This window comes from Durio zibethinus, chromosome 14 (assembly GCF_047325235.1).
Source record: "Durio zibethinus cultivar Kanyao isolate XHJ-2024 chromosome 14, ASM4732523v1, whole genome shotgun sequence".
NCBI lineage: Eukaryota > Viridiplantae > Streptophyta > Magnoliopsida > Malvales > Malvaceae > Durio > Durio zibethinus.
The window spans coordinates 24,107,986-24,127,250 of record NC_143175.1 but is presented as its reverse complement, the minus strand read 5'-3'; the positions used below and the strand labels follow the sequence as shown (position 1 = coordinate 24,127,250).

At 33.9% G+C, this 19,265-nt stretch overlaps 2 protein-coding genes and 1 long non-coding RNA gene across 21 annotated transcripts; 1 reads left to right on the top strand and 2 right to left on the bottom strand.

Moving 5' to 3' along the window:
• Window positions 1-2,646: 2,646 nt before the first annotated feature.
• Window positions 2,647-5,382, bottom strand: LOC149515171 (uncharacterized). The gene is made up of 5 exons (XR_016327263.1): window positions 4,488-5,382; window positions 4,217-4,318; window positions 3,712-4,113; window positions 3,531-3,624; window positions 2,647-3,307 (listed from the first exon to the last, which is right to left on the bottom strand). It is a non-coding gene; the product is annotated as an uncharacterized LOC149515171 (long non-coding RNA).
• A 3,261-nt stretch (window positions 5,383-8,643) lies between these two features.
• LOC111294576 (uncharacterized) lies at window positions 8,644-10,648 on the bottom strand. The gene is made up of 3 exons (XM_022887967.2): window positions 10,211-10,648; window positions 9,932-10,061; window positions 8,644-9,615 (listed from the first exon to the last, which is right to left on the bottom strand). Exons 1-3 carry the CDS (start codon window positions 10,344-10,346, stop codon window positions 8,877-8,879), a joined length of 1,005 nt encoding a protein of 334 aa, XP_022743702.1. The 5' UTR covers window positions 10,347-10,648; the 3' UTR covers window positions 8,644-8,876.
• A 2,034-nt stretch (window positions 10,649-12,682) lies between these two features.
• LOC111293715 (protein PTST homolog 3, chloroplastic-like) lies at window positions 12,683-19,260 on the top strand. Of its 19 annotated transcripts, none has more exons than XR_016327823.1 (13): window positions 12,683-13,574; window positions 13,674-13,793; window positions 14,186-14,340; window positions 14,431-14,784; window positions 15,125-15,329; window positions 15,612-15,675; window positions 15,768-15,818; window positions 15,936-15,983; window positions 16,224-16,343; window positions 16,602-16,726; window positions 17,576-17,644; window positions 18,102-18,242; window positions 18,712-19,260. XR_016327823.1 is itself a non-coding variant. In XM_022886592.2 (13 exons), the coding sequence occupies exons 1-12, from the start codon at window positions 13,396-13,398 to the stop codon at window positions 18,210-18,212; spliced, it is 1,584 nt and encodes a 527-aa protein (XP_022742327.2). In that variant the 5' UTR covers window positions 12,683-13,395; the 3' UTR covers window positions 18,213-18,242; window positions 18,712-19,260. The 19 variants fall into 19 exon arrangements, 16 of the variants coding, with proteins under 16 accessions (XP_022742327.2, XP_089600148.1, XP_089600155.1 ...); XM_022886592.2 differs by having other exon boundaries at window positions 17,593-17,644; XM_089744022.1 differs by having other exon boundaries at window positions 15,936-16,004; window positions 17,593-17,644.
• The last annotated feature ends 5 nt before the right edge of the window (window positions 19,261-19,265 follow it).

Below are 19,265 nucleotides of genomic sequence, written 5' to 3'. Positions count from 1 at the left end.
CTACCAACATTTGATTTGCAAATTACAGCATACCATGCAAGTGTGTGGCTGTCAGGAGGAGAAGGATGAGCTCCTCAACTGTTTGGGCATATCTGACATTACAGAGCCAGCTTTAAAAGTAAACCCAAAAATATGTTGTCTTTAAGAAACAAGAGCTGGCCCTTTGCATATGCTGGAGATGTTTGCTGCTACCCTACCATAATTTGGTGAAGGATCATGCACGGAAAAAATTAAAAGGAAGAAGAAAAAAAAAAGGGGGGGGGGGGATTGGGTCATTTTTATCCATGGAACTCAAACTTTCCTTCGAGAAAACGATGCTTGATAATTGCCAAAACAAGACATGTCTCATGGGCCATGCAGACATATCTTGCCATTGTGATGTAATAAAACGAAAGCCTTTGCGTTTTGAGGTACCTTCACCTATGTACCTTAAAGTTGATCAAACTACAAATGTGGGAAGAAATAGATAACACTAATTTTTATTTTTTCAAATTTTTGTGGGGAATTTGAAGTTAAAATTTTCATTTTTAATTAGTCATTTATTTGATTAGAATTCTAAACAGAGAATTGTCGATAATTGCAGAGTAACAAGTCATTTTCAGATAGCAATTGAAGTGATTCAGAAGAAGGTATATTAAGTATCAATCAAAAGGAAATGCTAATTATATATATATATATATATATGTATATGCTTAGTTCTATTTCTAAATGAGAACTTTTCATTGTTAAATGAGAAAAAATAGAGATATTTGACTTAATGGCAAGCTATTACCCCTGCTGGGAAGCAAGGGAGCTCTAGAGTTTTCATGGATGTTCCCCACGTAAAATGGGTTGGGTTAGCAATTTTCATTATTGCAGAAGAAATATCTACTAGATCTTTTCCTAGGGTTTTCAGTGTTAATCAAACACGTAGGGCAACTTTGTCTCTAGTCTCTACCTCTCCCTTGACCACTTCACTGAAAAAAATAATAATAATAAAGAAATGAAAGAAATAACTATGGTGTTCAATTTCATCTTTTAGAAAGATAACACCTAATTTTAGTTCATTTGCAACTAAGACATGGTGCCTGGTTTAAAGATATTTCATAGGCAGTTGGGTGACAATTCAACTAACTTTAACAACGATCAGTGGACTCTAATCACAAAAGCCCCAATCTACCAGAAGCATTTTGAAACTGATATCGAGCAGGCAAAGTCTAAAGCAAAGGCAAGAGATAAGGACCCTAGCTAAGAAGTTAGTTACAATGTCTGAATAACCCGAGATGGGACCAAAGGAAAAAGAAAAAAGAAAAGCTGAAAAGATTTGTCGACAAGACTCAGTACTGAGTCTATAAAAGGACTTTGCGGTGCATGTGCCATTGAATTATTGAGCGTATAGCTTTACTGGACAAAAACAGAATATATAGCTTAGCATATTATGCCAAAATCCTAGAGAAAAAAAAATTTAACTGCCACTACTAGTACAGGGACTTCCTTCTAATTTTCTTGTCCTTCAATAAATTTGATGTGATGGAAAAGATCGAATTAAATCACCTAAATGGTGAAATAGGTGATGGGATTGAGTTGTTGGGTATCATCCTTGAGTTTAGATTTGCTCAAAATTCATCCCTCAAGAAAAAGGAATTGTGCAATTGCATTTGCATTTGCATATGAACCCTAAAGGCTAAAGACACTCAATTTATATAAAGGAGATGTATTGATGTTATGCAAACGTAAAAAAGGAAAACGAAAGGGAAAAAAGAAAAAGAAAAGGAAAAGGAAACTCTGAGAGAAAGTGAGTCAGTCCAACGAAGCATTTGGACTTGAAAAAGAGCCAGGAGGGCGTGCACTTTTCTTTTTGTTGCTTGGTGTAGTGTAATGCACTAAGCAACAATGGTAAAAGTGCTGAGAACCACATGAAATATTCCAAAGTGTGATAGACAATACGATGGTTGTCATGTCCTTGAATTTTCTACTGCAATTTCTGCTGCTGCTGAGAATGCTGATAGGATTCCAGAGAGGCCGAGGTTGTAAAAATTGTCAGAGTATCATAGCATGCACGCTAAAAGAAGTGGTCACGACCAGCTAGTACTCAAAACACTTACCTTATCATCTGTCCACATTTTCCAGGTTTTGCTCGCCAGCTTCCGCCAGCTTTTATCTGAGTGAAAATTGTATTCCTTTGACTCTTCTGTAGATGCTTGTCTCAAGGCAAAGATATTTTCCCTCCCTCTTGTCTGATATATGGTCATCAACATCCTTTGACTTTAGGTAAAATATGAACTACTACATCCAACAAATTAATACTGACAAAAACATGGAACAAAATTTCACAGCTACAGTTGCTGCATTCCCTATATCTTTTAAACAGAACATCATTTTATCATAAATAATTACTTTAGTATTGACCAAAGTATGTATGTTACTACTATTCACATAAATTCAACTAATATTTTTCCGAAGAGAGGAAAATACTAGCCAAATCTAATTGAATTCGCAAATCATGAATTGAACATCAGTAGTGTAGATTCCAAAATGCAGCGAGGATGTGAGAAAATTTAAAATTCATGGATTGTGATGATAAATTTTAAGTGTGGAATTATAATTATTGACATTTTCTGATAGCTCATTGAATTTGGCAATGGCATCAAAAGGCTATTGCAAGGAAGCTAATTGGGAAAAGAATTGAGTTTGAAGCTAAGGGGGAGACGTAATGCTTTGTTGGAATTCATTCGGGCCTTTGCCATGGACAGCGTTGGACTTTGGGTTGACAGCTTTTGGCCATGGGTTGGGTTTGTTTCAGAGATTGGGTTTTCAAATTTTGTCCTTCAATATTTAATCGGCAGATTTGGGACAAAGGCTTATAAAGGGTAAATCTCGGTGTACAAAACTCCTTTCAAACCCATGACCTTCCGGTAATAAAAGTGCTACTTTACCATTGCTCTAAGGCTCACCGTCATCAACAAAAGCTTTTGCTTAACCCAAAATAAAAAATGGATCATAAATTCCAGCACCAACACCAGCTTAAACAAGAAGCAGGAGAATTCTACATGCCTCTGCATATTCCCCTTTCGTGATGAATTGACGGTTTCTTCCAATAGATTTTGTTTCCCCTTTCTTCTGTTTCTATCCTCGAAAAATTGTTGGAGGATTGCATGTTAAGTAATGGATTAAGGTCCTGTGGCTCTTTAGCTGGTTATACTTGACATTGATACATGGTTATGGTGGGTCCTATGGAATGTGCAGCTACTCTGAAAACCATTCCCCCTATAGAAGCTCAATAAAAAAGCCGCCATGAGAGAAGACCAAGTGCTCCACCAGCATCCATCTGAAGAAACAAAGTAACAATAAGTTAGAACAAATTTAAAGAATGAGAAGTCAATATATGGATTAAATCTAATTTAGAAACATTGAGGATATTGAGGATATCTCAAGTTCAAGTCAAATTATACAAATCACAAGTACAACGAGGAAAACAGTTCAAATTGTTTCTTTTGAATGTTTCAATTCCTATTTCTTAATAACTCAAGGACAAAGAGTATCTCAATTACCTTGTTCCAGACCAGTAACGTCGGAATTGCTAACACATATAGTTCTAAAAGAACTTTTTCCACAGCATCGATCCGTTGCTCTGCTAGGGGAAGCCTGAAGTTCACAGGAAGCGTTCTAAGTTGATAAATTTGAGGAAAAAAAAAGAACCTAAACATAACCCATAGCTTGAGAAAATTATACCTGACGTCCACCACAAGCAACTAAAGGAGAAGACTCCGATATCTCCTCCAATGTTGCTCTGAATTCAGCAAGTTAGCAATCATTAAACAGAGCTGACATGATTTTTTGGGCTCCACTCAATGTACATTTTGTCATTAAGATTCAATAGAAACATGACATCTTTCAAAGAGAATAAATCGCATATAAATTAGTTCAAAATCAGCAGGCAATCTCTTTGACACGGAGCTTCTCCTAACATAAACATCTCCAAAATGTGAGAAGCATTTCCAGGGTTTTGGGTAACTTTTGGATGAAACCAACAGTGTCTCAGAAGAAATTCGCAACCATTAGGTCCTCGGAAAGAACATGAGTTCCTGTCAATTGATTTAGAAGTGTAATCTTGCCAGCATTCGTGTACCCAACCTATAATGTTTTCAAACAGATTACAAGTCCAGAGACAAAACAGTAACAAAAGAAAATTGTCTGTCTTTGTATTTAAAAATAAAAAATCAAGCTATGTACTTACCAAAGATACCACAGGAACAGGAACAGGAACAGAAAATCGACAGTTTCCATATTGCTTTCAATGTTTTCTGACAGATTCAAGCTCTTCTGTGAGAACTCCAATCTAGCAAAACGCATAAGTTGGGTCACGGGAACATCTTTGAAGTCTAAAAGTTCTTAGAGAAAGGCAACAGACCGCAATAATTATATATCCCATTCTCTACATAAGTTTGAGTTTCTATAGCAGTAGAAATTTATCTGTAAGAAACTGGAAAGGAAAAGTTTTTGCTCACTTGAGTACGTAAGATACTCAACTCCACTTCAATTTTTTTCTCACCCATACCTTCACCTGGACTGATCTCCTTCAAATCCATGTAATCTATTTTTGTCCTTGATATCTGGACTGTAATCAAGTCACGCTTTAAGATATATGAAAAGAATGGTACGGCGCTTCACCAGTCTAATAGTTCCTGAACAAATACAAGAAATTCAACCGGATGGTGGTAAAGTCATACTCTACTAGCGCTTTCCAGTTTATAAGATCATGTCGAGATACGAATCTACAAGACCAGATATTTTTCACTGAGTAAAAATTAAAATTTAAAGTTGCCGATGAAATTCATGAATGACTGTGCAGCTTTACTGGTCAGGAGAAGGTTGATTCCTTCTTGGTCTTTTAAACCATCAAACCGGTAATCCTCCCTGAAAGCGTGCTGGGAATGATGCCTGCCTGCGCCAAAGCTATATCAAAAGTTCCAAAGAAAACCCTTAATTGTCATCATTATAAAAGATACAAGCCTAAAATTATATGAAAAATGTCAAAGAAAGAAAGGACACAAAAATCCAAGTGTCTCATCTATTAGGAATGCTTCGTAGCTGTTACAGATTCTTTGCCAAAAAGATGTGAATGAACAGAATTATAGATGGTGTTTCCAATAGTTATTAGCAATGGTAACAATCTATAAATCTTTTTTTTTTTTTTTTGGTGGATAAAGGTGCTTTAAAGAAAACCAACCAAAGTCCCCAGCAGGGGTTACACGTAAAGATTTCTGGGAAACATAGTTCCCATAGCATCAGACAATAACAACGGAATGGTGGAGGGATTGTGGAGAACGTTTATTGGCAATGGGATTTTTTGTCAATAATTCATGAATTTCTTCTAACCATCACTTGCTGTATTCCTTCCTGCATTCTGTACATAAATCAATTGTTGTATTCCATTGTACAAAACTGAATGCTGTATTCAAACACAATGACCCAATTCATTTTTTGGTAATTGATTGTCAATATCCAATAGATTATTCTCAGTTTTCTGTTTATGCCATCAAATAATACCATCGGCCATATCAGAAATGATATGAAATGCAGTGCTCAACATCTGGATTGGATTGCACCAAAATGAAGTACTATTAAGATTCTCAAAATCCCTTTTTATTAATTTCGTAATATGATCTAAACATTAATCTCTCTTCTTTTTCCTTCTTGGCCTATGTAGTAAACTGTCTAGATATAATATTCAGAAGTTGGGTAAAGCAATGGCTATGTCCATAATATGGTGACAAATAGTTGCAGGCACCTGACTGGTAACTGTTGCTTTTATTTGTCTGTCTTTTGTTGGGCTTCCATGTCAAATTGTCAATGTCGGATGATGTAGGGAATCATCCATATACAGTTGATGGTGATTTGTTTTTCTTTTTCTTGAATTTAGGTACAGTTGATGGTGATTTTTTTTTCTTTTTCTTGAATTTAAGTCTTATACTATGGTTTATTTATGCTTCTTTAAAAAAATTAAAACTTACCAGTCCAATTGATAAGGAGAAGAAATTCATTTTTTATCAATCAAGATTTGATCATTTTGAGAAGCATTCCGAAAATGAAATTCGGAATGCACTAGATTAATTTGAAAGAATGTACCTTTAGAATCGTTCATAAAAAAGATTAATGCAAACAAAACATGAGATACCTATAATCGTATTAAAAATACTAAAGAGGTGAGCCTGTCAGTATCCTTACATCACTGCAGAAAGAATCAACCTAAATCCACAACTAAAGCAAATAAAAGAAGAACAATAAGAAAAAAAATTGACATTGATATATTATGCAATTAATTATGGACCTCTACTCGGAAATTTGCTCACCCCAAAGTGGACAAAGCAGCTTCTTTTGTTGCAATGTGGAAAAAGTTGATAAACTCCAAAAGGCAAAGATCTTCCTCTGTTTTAGCATGCCAGCCAAACAAAAAGGATCTTTCCGATGAGTTTTAGAGCAGCAGCCAGCCATTGACCAACTGTTAAGTTAATATGAATCCGTGACTATATATTCTAATATATGAATTGAAATATTGAACCAATTCAAATGATCTTTTCCATAGTTTTCATTTTCATAATCTATTTAAACACGAGTCCCTACATAATTAAGTACTTATTTGTAGACATTTCTTGGAAAAATGCCCTTTGTCCGATGTTTCTATGTTCATGTCGTGTAACAATGGGAACAACAGTAGGGACAGAGGCCTCTGTTTCCGCCCAAAGTATAGCTTAAGCCCTACGACATTCGTACCCTTGGAAAATTTTCACCTCAAAGAGTGAATAAAGGAGCAAAGGAAACGACCTTCGTCGCATTGAACTCTTCATATAATTCACTGTTAATCCATTTATTTATTGTCTCGCAAATTGGATTTACTTGTAGTTATATTCATCCATCAAGAAAATAGCAAGTCAAACGTGGGATCGGAGCATCCCTTGATTTTTCTAGTTGGAAAAGGCATTAGTTTTTTCTGTCAAGATGTGTACTAGAGAGCCATGCCACAGCAACCCAGGAAAGAAATTTGATATTAAAAAGGGTACTTGGGAAATTCAAGCTTCAAATGTGAAAACACAAAAAAGATAACATAAAATCTGTATATCAATGTTGAGACAATTTGGAAAAGAATTTGCATCGAAACCTCAAATGTGTGATTCTTAAAAAAAAAAAAGTATATGATTGGATGTGTTAGGCAACATCAAGTAAAATTTTCTTAAATATATATACTTATAAACTTTGGGTTGTCAACTTTTTATGAAAGGATCAAGCTTTGATTTAGCTTTTCTTTTTCTGTGTGTGGGTTCATATGGCTCATGCAAAAAAGTTAGAGCTTATAGTTGCATACTTAAGACTCTACTAACACTAGTTTTTAACAAATATGGACATTTTTAGATACAAAATGATGGGTTTTTTTAATATTTTTTTATTACAAAATAGACTTTAATATGTAAATAAGATAAAAAATTACATGTATTAAAATTTAAATAGATATATTAGATATCATTTCTTAAAATAATTGTATGAAATAGTTAAACTAAAAATTCGTAAATCAAAAGATATCATACATTTTGATTTTTTTTACAAGCAATTAAAAAAAATATTCTAAAATTTCTTTTTTCATCTTTAAAAACCCGCTTGATTTTTTATCTTAAAATAAAAAATGCTTATAGTTGGAAAAACCCATTACTAAAGAATAAGAAAACAAAAATGATGAAAATGTTGATAGATTATTTTTTGATTAATAATGTCTTTTTTTTTATATAAAAAAAGTCACGACATAAAAAATAATTACAAATATTGAATTTAAATTTTAAATTTTTTAAATGTCACTTTTTATTTATGAATAAACTAAATTAAGTTTCCGATTCGATATCCACTCTATTTGATTTAAACAAAAACAGCCAAACCCTTTGGCCAATACAATTGATAAACCCTAAGGCATCATTATCATGAGATCATATGATTTTGAAGCACTTTGAGTTGCTTCTCCACGAGGATTCTCTACCACTTTTGTTATGACCTTGAATTTTTCCTTTGTTTAGTCATATTCCTGTTTCCCTACGGCTAGTTGGATTTGTTTATCATTTTCCCTCATTTTCTATTCAAAGCTTTTTGTCTCTCCATACCGCACCAATCCTAATCAATAATTGAAGCCTTCCTCACATGTGTCATGATGCCAATTGTCAACCAAATTAAAACAAAAAAAATTTCAACATTTTGTTTGCTCACTAGAAAATGATAAATGTGATGAAATAAATTCATCTCTTATAGATTTGAAACCAACTTTTTAAAAAAAAAAATGTTTAAATTAATGTGTTTTACTCTTCAATCATTGTATGCTCAAAATGATGCACTAATCAACATTGGCCATTAGCCTTTTAATATAATGGTATGTAATATATCAATTTGGTTTAATGTGCCTACATTTCATAGAATATTAATTTATTGTGCTTAGTATATAAAATTAACATAAGTCATTTTTAATATATCCACAAAAATCCAAAGCCCTTCACCTTGGGCTTGACTAGATTTAAAGTTAATAAATGAAAATTCATTTAAAAGAAGACACAAAAAACATCTTAGAAATGGGAAGTTGATTAAAAATTAGATTAAAGAAGTTGTATGCTTAGTTTTCAAGTTTGGTGCTTGAAAATGATCTAATGAATTATTCTGAATATTGCAGTTAAACTATGGGTACTAGCAAATTACATAATGCACCAAGGAAGCTTTTTTACCATGTACTGTAAAAAAACTGTTTCCATCAGAAATCTACATCCTCCTCACATAGATCAGTCTTAATCTGAAAGTCTTTAGCCCTTTCCCACCCTTCACCCTTAAGAGTTCAAATCCATCTGATTTTACACACAGTCATAGTAAGGTCAATAGTACATAACTTTTTCCCCTGCCTTGCTTTCATAAAAAATAAAGCTGTTACAACTACTAGTACTAATTAGCTGCTTAATTTCCTCAAGCCCATAATCTAATGGTGTTTCACCAAACAATCCATTGGATGACTTCTCAGACCATCCATCAGCCCCACCTCCGTTTGATGCCATGAGCTTCTGGCTTTCATTAGCTTCATTGTAGAAATAACTATGCATGCCAATTTGTTGATCACCATTATTTGCACCATTGCTACCTGGGGCACCACCATATTCATGCTCTAACTCTTTGCCTTGGTTGATTTGGTTGCTGCAACTCCCATCAGAAGAACTACTACTAGCTTCTCCTCCAAACATTTGGAGACCATCCTTCAGCTGATACTGCTGCATGGGACCCAATAAACTCTCCTGGGGTTGAAGAACTGATGCAGCAGTTATACAAGAAGCACTGCTGTTTGAAAAACTTGAGGAATATGACACCTCAAAGCCCGAAAAAGATCTAGCTGTTGGGTGAGAGGTGTTGTTCCTGCAATTGTGGAGTATTGTTGATGAAGGTGATGGGGATGAAGGTGAAGATGATTGAAGAAGAGATGAGAAGCTAGCATGGTGAATGTGATGAGGTATCCTTTGAGATTGGGGAACCGTGCCAAAAAGTTTCTTCTTGAGCCTTGTGTTCCAGTAGTTCTTGATATCATTATCAGTCCTGCCTGGCAAATGTGTTGCTATAATTGACCACCTGTAGTTCATTTCCATTAGTTGAAATTTAAGTGAGTTGTTTTTTAAACTCTATCTCAACACTTGAGAAACTAAATCCGGCATGCAAGGACAGAATCAGAAAAAAATCTAAAATTAGCATATTCTTGAAATATGCAAGTTTTTTCCTGAAAGGGCAAAAGGAAAGGAAGTCTTTCCATGCTTGGTTAATTTCCCAGGAAATAAAAATCTTCAGAGAAGATACTGAGCAAAAAAAATTATGGAGACCCAGATCAAGTTTTTTAAACAAATGATATGACAAATAAACATTTATTTGGAAGAGACAGGGTGATTAGTACCTGCTACCAATGCTTGCAAATAGAGCGCAGATTACCCTATCTTCATCATCAGAGAATTCTCCATGTTTAATGTTAGGCCTGAGATAGTTAAGCCATCTTAATCTGCAACTTTTCCCACATCTTCTAAGACCTAAATATAAACCAAACGCTTTCAAGATCACAAACAAGAACCACTGAAAGGACCCTTTAATTGACATGTTGATAAATGATCAGTTTCAGTTACCATCTTCTTTCAAACTGACCAAGAAGTAAAAAGCAGGAAAGAAAAAGAATTGTTACCGGCTTTTTGTGGGAGAGCAATCCAGTTTCCTCCAGTTCCATGTTTCTCTATGTACTCTTTCAGCTTTGCATCTTCTTCAGGCGACCAGGGTCCTTTCTTCACATTAGCCTTGTCACAGCAAGGAGCCCTTCCCATCTTTGGGTATTGAAAACAAGAGCTTCTTTTACTACCAACACCAAGGGACTTTCTTCAAAATTACGGTGGTGAATGGTGATGGTTGTGAGTCCCAGCTGCTGCCTACCTTTGTCCCAAAACAAGACTTCACTTGGTTTGGGGCACTGAGAAAGATATTAATATATAGAGAGATACAAAAACAGAAGTCAAAAAACAGGCCTTCTAATTTCAATCATCCATTTTCTATAACTCCTGTTCTTCCTCACAGGATTAAATAACTAAGCTTTAACTTGGTCTCTTTCCTCTCTCAAAGAATCCATTCCAAGGTATGCTTAATTAATGAGATACAATTTTCATTGAAAATGATAGCCTATAGTTAAAATATTGTATTTTTTAAAAATATTCTAAGGCCTAGTCTTAGGCTGCCATTATCATTTGTCAATGTGGACACCCATATTAATATTCATCCATTACATGATTTTCAATGTTTCTGTGCATGCGACCTTTCAAATTCATAGACTAAATTAAATATATTGTAGTTAATGAGATTGGACCTCTCTATAAATAAAATACATACCATTATATATATATTATAGTGTATATGTTTTATATACATAAAATTAATCATCAAATATGGTTTACATAATAAAAAAAAATTGTACAAAATCAAATATTAAAATCGCGTTTGGTGAAAATATCATACATAAATATAAGTATTTTTAATTATCATGTCTTGACATGTAAATTTTTTGGTAAAAGTTCTATATGATTGTGCCTTGGTGTGCATATAATAATAATAATAATAATAATAATAATATTAAAATAATAAAAATTAAAATATACTAATAAATATTCAAAGGATTAAAGAAGAGATGGGAAGGATAGTTCTTGTATGGATTAATTAGGTCAAATACAAATTAAAATATCCTACTGTTGGACCGTTCTAAACTTAACTTTATGGCCACAAAAAGTAACTGAAATGGGCAATAATTTCCAAAGCAACCAAAAATTTTCAATCTCTTGGGCCAAACTTCACAAATTTCAAGTAAAACATTTTAATACTAAACCCTTAATTTGATTTCCATGTGCTGTGGCTGATGTACTATTGTTATTTTTTTAACTATATGATTGAACATATCAAAATTAGTGGAGTTTAGATTTTATCGCATTTTTAGTGTGATGTAATTGAGTTTATCATATCATTAATTAAATTTAAATGTAATTTTTATTAGATTCATTCAATATAAAATTTTTTATAAAATTTTTTTCTTTCAATAACTTTTTTTTTCTTTTAATTTCAAAACTAATATGATCATCCATGTAAATAAACTCTTAAAAGGTGGTATAACATTGGTCAATCAAACATTTTTCCATCATAACATATTAAAAGATGGTAACACATTTATTACTAAAATATTACACATAATTGAATTATCATAACATATGATTTATTTTCAAGGGAAAAGCAATAATTTTGGTTTCTTATTACATCAAAAATTCAAGCTGGTTTTGTATGCTCACTACAATTCATGACCAATGCGGTGCAGTTTATGGTTAACAACTAGGGAGGGTAATAACACTTATTTTCTTTCACATTCAAACATATCAACAGAGCAGTCATAGTTTATTCAAACCTTCTATTCTTTCTTTTGATTATGACACTTAAAACCATGTGTCAATGTAGTTTAACAAGTAACCTGCATTTTAGACTCTATACAATGCATTATTGTCATTTCAAATCACTGTATCTTTTCTGATGGAGCAAAGCTAAACATTGGGCAAAGACTTATCAACAAGATTTTTAACTCAAACATGGCCCCATCTGCTTTAAATATTCCTCAAATAAAACAAAAACAATGACCTTGATTGATTTCCATATGGAAACTGCTAATAAAGTTGATTAATTTGTGGTCCAACCATATGAATTTTGGAGCGAAAAGATTAATTATAACATGGGTTTTTTTAATACAATATATTGATAAATTATTGGCAAAAAATTTCAAGGTTTATTTTTCAACAATCTTTCATATAAGTTATTGAAAATGTGTTCGGTGCTATGCTGTCGTTACCCTCTCTCGTTCATACAAAAAGTTTTGACCACTGTCTCTTGAGTTTGAAGCTTCATTTTCTCCTTAATAAATTCATTTCAATGACTTTATAAGCACAATTTCTTTGCTAAGATCAGCAATTAGTTGATCTTCCTTTCCAACCTGGTTTACAACAATAACAACGAAATTGAAATGTCAAATTTTTTTCAAACGTATGTTTTTCCAGAAGAAAATGATCATTTTCATGAAGCAAGCCAATTAATGGGTTTCCTTTTTTTAAGTTTCTATATATATATATATATATTATATATCCTTTCCAATGTGAAAAGCATATTCTCAAAGTTCAACTGATTCTATTAACAAAATTGCAGGTTTCAAACTATCAATAAATTCGCAAGAACTTTTGGTCAAGGTAATGGCCAGAATATCTACCGATGGATGGCAAAACGACCGTAGGTTACTAGAGTTTTGCCCACCCTGACGCTACTGCAATTGGGGTGGTTTTATTTTCTTTTGAGAACAAAGGACAAAGGGGTGTTTTCAATTTGATTAGGATTAAATCCACTTTAATCAAGGCTTTGTATTAACAATTCATGCACATTTCTTTGCCTATTCATAGTTTCATTGCTGCATGCATCAGCTTTCATGGCCACTGGACTGATATATTAGCAGAGTGGCTCCATCAACAGAAGTGCAGTGGCTTAATAACATTCTTTTGATTTGGAGCATATGGAGAGGATAACAATGGGTGAAAATCACAGCAACTTAATGGGCTATTGACGATGAAGACCCAACGTTACTTCATTTTGAGCCTTCCAAATGATGATGGGTTGGATGGGCCTAATTCTCAATTGCGTTTTTTCTAGAAGAAAAAACCCAAAAAATCTTAGGATAACGTTAACTGAGATTTCGTTTCAATCATAATTAGAATATTGACACCGCCACCTTATTTTCAACAAAGTCTGAACAGAGTGAGGAATGAAATCATAAGTATAGATCAAACAACCTTGTTTGAATCTTCAATGCTGCAACAAGGTATACCCATAATGGCAACCTTGTCTCACTTTCCAACTTTTCAATCCCTTTCTTCTCATAAACCCCTCTTCTCACCAAAGCCACGGCAATGGCTAAGCTGGAAAACCCATGAATACCCACCTAGAAGAAACTTAAAAATATGTGCTTTTTCCATTAAAAGACCCAGGTTAATTTATACTTTATACAAAGTTCTTACTTTTATTAATGGTTCAATTCTTTTTTTGTCATTTCATCTCATTGGTTTTGTTATTTGTTCATATTTCAGGAGGGATAGAAAGGTAAAGAGCAATGAGGAACTGTGTAATGACATAAGGGAATTTGTAGCAGCGGTTGGGCTTCCGGAGGTTCATGTTCCCTCCGTGAAGGAACTTTCTCAGCATGGAAGGTACTTAAACAGTTAATTCATACTTTTTGATCCTTTTCTGGTTAATTTTTTGTTTCACTTGAAAATGGGTTATTTGAATTGTTATTGAAATTGTTGCATTGGAAGAAAAGTTTATCCTTTTGGCCTTGATTGAAACCAAGTTCTGATTTTGGAGATATTTGTGTTTCTAAACTACTAATGATTAAAAGGGAGGAATACCTTGAACAAAAAAAAAAAAGGAGGAATACACTATCTAGGTATTAGGTTATTCTTTTTTTCAATGTGATTTATTTTGATGTAAATTTTGTCTAATGGCAAATGAGAGAAAAGGGATGGTGGAGGAAAACTCTTCAGTTTTTAAAATTGCCCCTTATTGATGTGCTTATTTTTTTTCTTGCCTAACTGTTTTGTAGGAGTGATCTGGCTAACATTGTTAGACGGAGAGGATACAAACTTATCAAAAAGCTTCTTATGAGCTCACCTGAAACAGACAATGATGGATTTAATTTGGAGAAAAATGTAATTGAAAAGCACGATGCAACTAGTGATTCTGCAGATACTTTTGAAGGTCAAAATAAATTTCTTTACCCGTGCATGAACCCTCTCATTCTAATTAAAGTTTGAATGTTGTTGATAAACTATTGCTATTATTTTAAAGGTCAGATTCAAAAGGTGAAGAATGCTATCCTAGATGCTTCCTTGCTAACCGAAGTTGCCTTCACTGAGAATAATTTAATTGGAGTGGGTGTTGATTCCATTGACCATAATTGCATGAAGGAGAATACTATGCACACTTCAGGGGATCAAAAGAAAAAGGAAGATGCTATGGTTGAAGATGTTTCCCCATCAACCTTTCTCTCAGTTGAAGAAAATTATTCTGGGAGTTTGAATGCTAATCCAGATCTTAATTCTGATGACAATAGTTTCATGCCTGAAGAATCTCCACCTATGTCAACCTTAGAGGAAAAAGTTTCAAAACTTGTTCAGAACAGAGATTTGGATGCAATTGAGTGTAAGTTTCAGTAGATACACTGTTTTTTTAGTTTGTTTCATTGGTCATTGTTGTGTTACATCTTACATGTAGTAAGGATGAATTTTACTTTTGGTTTGAACATATGTAACACAAATTGCTCCAGTTAATATAGTTGAAGTGTCCGGCTTCTGTTGTTTTTAGTGTGCTGTTAGTTCTTATGCTATTATCGGAAAGAATGATAATTTCTTATGCCTATTTTCTAAAGCCAAAACTCGAAGAATTTCCCTGGTGCCTGTTTCTAAATTTACAAGATTGCCCTTTTATTTATTTGGTGGTGTTGAAACATGAAGTTAAGCTTCTGCTGCTGCTTGATGTGCAGATAATGTTTATGGAATGCTAAATGAAAGTAGTGATGAAGAAAGAAAGGAAGTTGTTGGAACTAGTAATGACGTAGAAACTCAATCTAGGAACAATAGTCAAGAATGCTCAGAACATGCCTATGGTGCTGCCATCACATTGAATGGAAGTACAAAAGTTGCCAAGCAGGTTGCTCCTCCTGTGGCTGTGAATCACCTTTCTTGGAGGTTAGCATATTGTAGATTGGTTTAAAGTACTAGATCTACACTTCTAATTACTTTTTGCTTAAAGTCTGCGATTAGTTAGAATATTTTTCTGTGCTACTTCGTTAGTGGCAAGAGATGTAGTGGCATTAAACTTACTGTTATAAAATAGGAAGACATGGATGATAAATTTTCATATTGCACCTCATTCAACTGGAGTAAATCCATATAATTGCACTGCTTTAACCCTTTTGTTTTGGTCTATTAACTAAGGCTTAAGTCTTCTAGTATTTAATTTATTTGCAGTCATGATATTATGGAAGCTCAAATGCTAAAAGGTGATGATTTGAGGGAGGATTTGAATTCTGAGGTTGTTTCACGTATCCTGTTGTTCTAATTCGGTTTAAATTCAGTGTTTATTTTGACATATAATCTCTTAGTGCATGTTCCTCTGTGTTGCAGACCACTGGAAGGGACAATGAAATTGAGATTAATCATCTTAAGTTTATGCTGGTATATAATTTTAACGTCTTCTGTCTCTCGCTACTCACTGGTCTTATGATTTTGTCTGTATGTAAAGTTTTGTTACATAAACTAACTGCAAAGCATCTTGTTGTTTCTCTTTACCAGAAGGAATTAGAACTGTCCCGTTTGAAGGAGCAGATTGAAAAGGAAGAGGTACATCAGTTATTTTCAAAGGCATGTTTCCTAGTAAAGCATTTGTGTGGTTCTTACATTATCACTCATATATCAGAGAGCATTGTTGGAGCTTGATTTTAACTTCCGTGTCCGTATACTATATCAAGACATTAGACTAAGAATTTAAAAGTTGGACAAGCACAGATTAAAATGCTGTGCATTTCTTGAGGGTTCTCATTAGTAAACCTTAGGCATTTTGGTTGTCACTCTTTTCCCCAGAATGCTTTGTCTGCCCTGCAAATCAAGGCTGAAACAGAGATCCACAAAGCTCAAAAACTTGTCTCTGAGAAAGATGCTGAATTGCATGCAGCTGAGAAAAACCTCTCAGGACTAGAGGAGGTATTCATCTGTCACTTTTGCTTGGCTTTGGTATATTTGAAAGAGGGCTTCTTCTTTCTATTTCCCCTTTTTTTTTTTGTCAGTATATCTTTAATTAGAATGGTAAATTGATCCTATTATAATAATTCAGAGAGAGATTATGTTTTCTTTTTGCGGTCAATTTCTCCCAGCATTTCCCTGTTCAATTTTATTGTAGTTTCTTCACAACAAATAAATAAATATCAAACCAAATGACTAAATTTTGGACTGCTATACTAGGTCCAAATTGAATACTCAGGGGATGGTGAAATTGTGGAGGTAGCTGGTAGCTTCAATGGTTGGCATCATCGGATTAAAATGGATCCTAAGCCATGTTCTACCATCACAAACCCCATTAACTCAAGGTGTTAAATATTCTGTTTTGTCAAATAACTTTATGTTCAAGTATTAATCTTTAGATTAAATTATATCTTCTAGGTCATCACATTTAGTTAATATTATCTTAAGTTACTCAGCTTTCACCAGTAAGGTGGTTTTTACTAATATCCCATTGTACCCTTTATAAATTGAAACATTATAGTAGGACTAGAAAATTAACACTGTTCCACCAGAGTATCTTTATAGGATCTGCATTAATAAGGAGGTGGTTTGAAAATTTTAACAATCAGCATATTGAAGAAACCATGTAGAGGTAGGCAATGCCGTAGCTTGATGTGGAGCTTAGTTCAAGGCTATTTTATTCCTTCCAACTTTTGTATCTATTATATCAAGCTTAGAGTGGCTCTTTTACTTCTCAATCATTATGCTAAGTTTGAAATATATAAGAAAATCATCTGGTAGACAAAGTGTTTGCATGAGTTTCCCAAGGTTGAGTTCGTGCTTACTGTTGTACTTGCCTAGATGCTTTGTCAAAATGAATAAACACCCCAGACACCCACTTAGTTGCAAAGTTAGAGACATTACATGGCCTGGATTTAGTTTAGCTGTCTTTCTGACAAAAATGTCTCCTTTTAGTTGCACTCCTATGGTACACATTCTTCAAGCTTGTTTCTGGCATGTTAAAATGAATTAGCACATCACTTATATGTCATCTGAATTGCACAATATTTTCTGTTATTATTACTAGAAAATGACGTTTCTTTTGGACTTTTAGCAGCATATCTCATTCTTTTGTAGATTCTACTTGCTATCTTTTTTCTCTAGATTTTTATACTTCTGCTTATAACTGTTACAAGAAAAAATGAGCTTACCAGGTTTACACACTTACCAGCAAGTCCAAAATTTGGTCAACAGTGCTGTGGCTTTATCCTGGGATATACGAGGTGCAAACTTCTTCTACAAATAACATACTAACTTTATCTTGATATCTGAATTTAATTAATTAGTCTAGTTTTGGCTACATTTGCAACGGACATATTAATGTTTTTACATCTAGACATTTACTGTCATATATTGAAACCGTTTGCTTTTTCGCTTTACTTCACTCCAGAAGCAGTGATATCCATAGGGCCACCAGCTCAAGTTATGCTGATTAGGTTCCTAGAGATATCCTAAAAGTTATATTTTGTAGCTCATAATGATATCAAATGAACAATAGATGCTTGTTGCGACACAAAATAGGATTTTTAGAACTTTTGAAACCAAACCCAACCTATTTAGCTTTCAGAAGTGGAAACCAAACTGAACAGCATGCAGTTCAAGACTAAGTATAAAACAAAATTGAACACTATTCTTTTCATTTGGGTTTAAATAGAAGATTATAATTTTGTTTAATTGCAGATAAAATTTATTGTTGATGGTCAATGGAAGATAGATCCTCAGAGAGAGTCAACTACCATGGGTGGAATATGTAACAACATTTTCCGAGTTGACGGAATTTTGGATGGATAGGAGATTTTTTATATAGTTCATAACAATAAGGTAAATGCATTTTTATTACTGGTTGCTTAGCAGTAATCAATGCAAAATCTCAAATTTGATGGTAACATATTGTATTTGGTACTTGATAATAACCTTAAATAATTAACCAGCATTTCTGGCTGCATGGTATTTATAAACTGATGTGGGCCTAAACTCTCATGGTCCCAACATGACTCTTTTGTGCCTGATATTTGAGTGAAAATTTTACGCCTGCCGTTTATTGAGGTGTAGACATGGCTCTTATCGACAGTTTTAAAACAGCAGATGATAGAAAATTTGTCATTCACCATTGATAAAAGACTTTTGCATGCGAGACATGTGTTGGCTTATAGTCAATATCACTAGTTAAAATGCACTACTAGAGCAGTTTAAATCTGATACTGAGGTTTCTTTCTCTTGAACTAGCTAGCGGATATCATCTACCAAAAACCAAAAGCTAGTGGAATTCATTGTTAATTTATACTTGCAGTTGCAGATTGTTGTTCAGAGTAATGTAGCAGATTGGTTTGGCATCCAGTGATGTCAGCTGGAATAGAGAAGCTCACTGCCTGCATTGAGGAAGGTGGCTTGTGCCATGCATGACCATGAGAATCGGAATTGAGATTGGCTGTTGCTGTTTGCGTCACACAAAATAAGGACTTCAACATTTTCCTTGTGATATCCCCTCGAATTACAGGCCAACTCTCATGAACTTTTGATTGTGAAAGGTAATACTTATCAAAGGATGTGTTGTTGCATCAAGAAATCCATAACTTACAATTGAAGGCATTGAAGCAGTAGTTTTCTCAAAATCTGGTGCTACATTGTACAAATGATTTGTAGCAACCGATGTGTATCTGGTTCTTGTAAACATTGAGAACTTTGAATTCTGTTCCTAGGAACTTAGGGTAGAATCTTGTCACCAAAATTGTCCATGTTAGCATTGACTTAAGAGCTGTAAAGATTCAGTGAGTTAGGAATTTGGGACATGTTGCAGTTTGGGGTCTTCGGAAATCAATAAATTCTTAAATTGCCTAAACTTGG